The sequence below is a fragment of the Myotis davidii genome, unplaced genomic scaffold, assembly GCF_000327345.1.
Source record: "Myotis davidii unplaced genomic scaffold, ASM32734v1 scaffold111, whole genome shotgun sequence".
Classification (NCBI taxonomy): domain Eukaryota; kingdom Metazoa; phylum Chordata; class Mammalia; order Chiroptera; family Vespertilionidae; genus Myotis; species Myotis davidii.
The window spans coordinates 4,134,463-4,135,706 of NW_006284347.1; the positions used below are offsets into that span (position 1 = coordinate 4,134,463).

Sequence of the window (1,244 nt, forward strand, 5' to 3'; positions counted from 1 at the left end):
CCTTCACTGGGGATCAAGCCCACAACCCGGGCATGTGCCCTTGACGGGAATTGAACTCAGGACCTTTCAGTCCACAGGCCGACGCTCTATCCACTAAGCCAAACCAGCCAGGACAAGATCAGTTTATTTTCAATCTATTATCAAAACCTAGGTGCAACACTGTTTTGAAAATAATTTACTCACACAGGGAATTCAGGTAAAGGACCTCCATCATCTTCAAGCCAGTTAACTGGAGGTTTCACAAGAACACTCTTCACTAAAATACATATATGTATTAATACTTCTTCAAAACCCTTTAAAGATGATCAATAACATTTTGAACCAAGATTTTACAGAGAACGAAATGAGAATCCACCAACTTGGAATCTCATAATTTCAAAAAAAAATGTTTACTAGGATAGTCCTTTTGTTAATATACTCCAATAAAGCTTATACTCTTTAAGCATGAGCCCAGTAATCATTCACAGTATTGATACATACTTCTAGACTTTCCTCCCATTTTAGATTGTTTCAGAAATAAAGCATTTTTCTGTTTAGTTTATTTAAATAAAACTATAGTTATTTTCTATAACTCAAATCAAAGTTTCTAACTCTTGATATTGAATGGTACAGTTTATTGTACATTAAATGAGTATAAGAAAAAATCCCTTTACTTGCAACAAAATCACACTTTTCATACTGCTTTGGCCTTACTTTGAAGGTAAATTCAAAAATGGTACAGCTTTAGTAAGTTCTCAGTTATTCTCTTTCTGTCTACTGAAAAGTCACTGCCATGGCCTCTTAAGAAAATTGATTCCAATAAAAATTGCAAAGGTTAAATCCCTAATAAATCTCCCAAATCTGTTAATTTTATCTTACAATCCAGTACATAGTGTAGCAAGAATTATAAAGACAAAATGAAAATTTAAAAAGCTATTTAGCTTATTAGCATGTAAAAAATTACTAAAAATGGCCTTAAATTGCAAATATTTTGACATTATAGGCTCAAAATAAACATTTAAATAAAAATAATATTTAAGAATACATATAGCTAAAAATATAACATGCATTATTCATATTTCTGCTTTTTATTGGGAGGAGCAGGGGAGCAACGGTGCTATATATTACTTACCCAAATACCTCTTCGTGCTTTTTTCAAAGTCACTTGACACTTCACTGATGAGACTTTGAAGGAGTTCCTCTCTTTTTTTCCCTTGCTTTAAAGACTCAGGTACCAGCATTAACATGTGATCCAGCCATTCCTG

At 32.8% G+C, this 1,244-nt stretch overlaps 1 protein-coding gene across 1 annotated transcript in view; it reads right to left on the reverse strand.

Moving 5' to 3' along the window:
• DNAH12 (dynein, axonemal, heavy chain 12) overlaps positions 1–1,244 on the reverse strand; it is a 250,257-nt gene that overhangs the window by 215,001 nt on the left and 34,012 nt on the right. Inside the window, 2 exon segments of the mRNA XM_015571050.1 lie at positions 184–256; positions 1,112–1,244. The exon segment at positions 1,112–1,244 is cut by the window's right edge and continues 22 nt beyond it. Of these exon segments, the coding sequence (XP_015426536.1) occupies positions 184–256; positions 1,112–1,244 (206 nt within the window).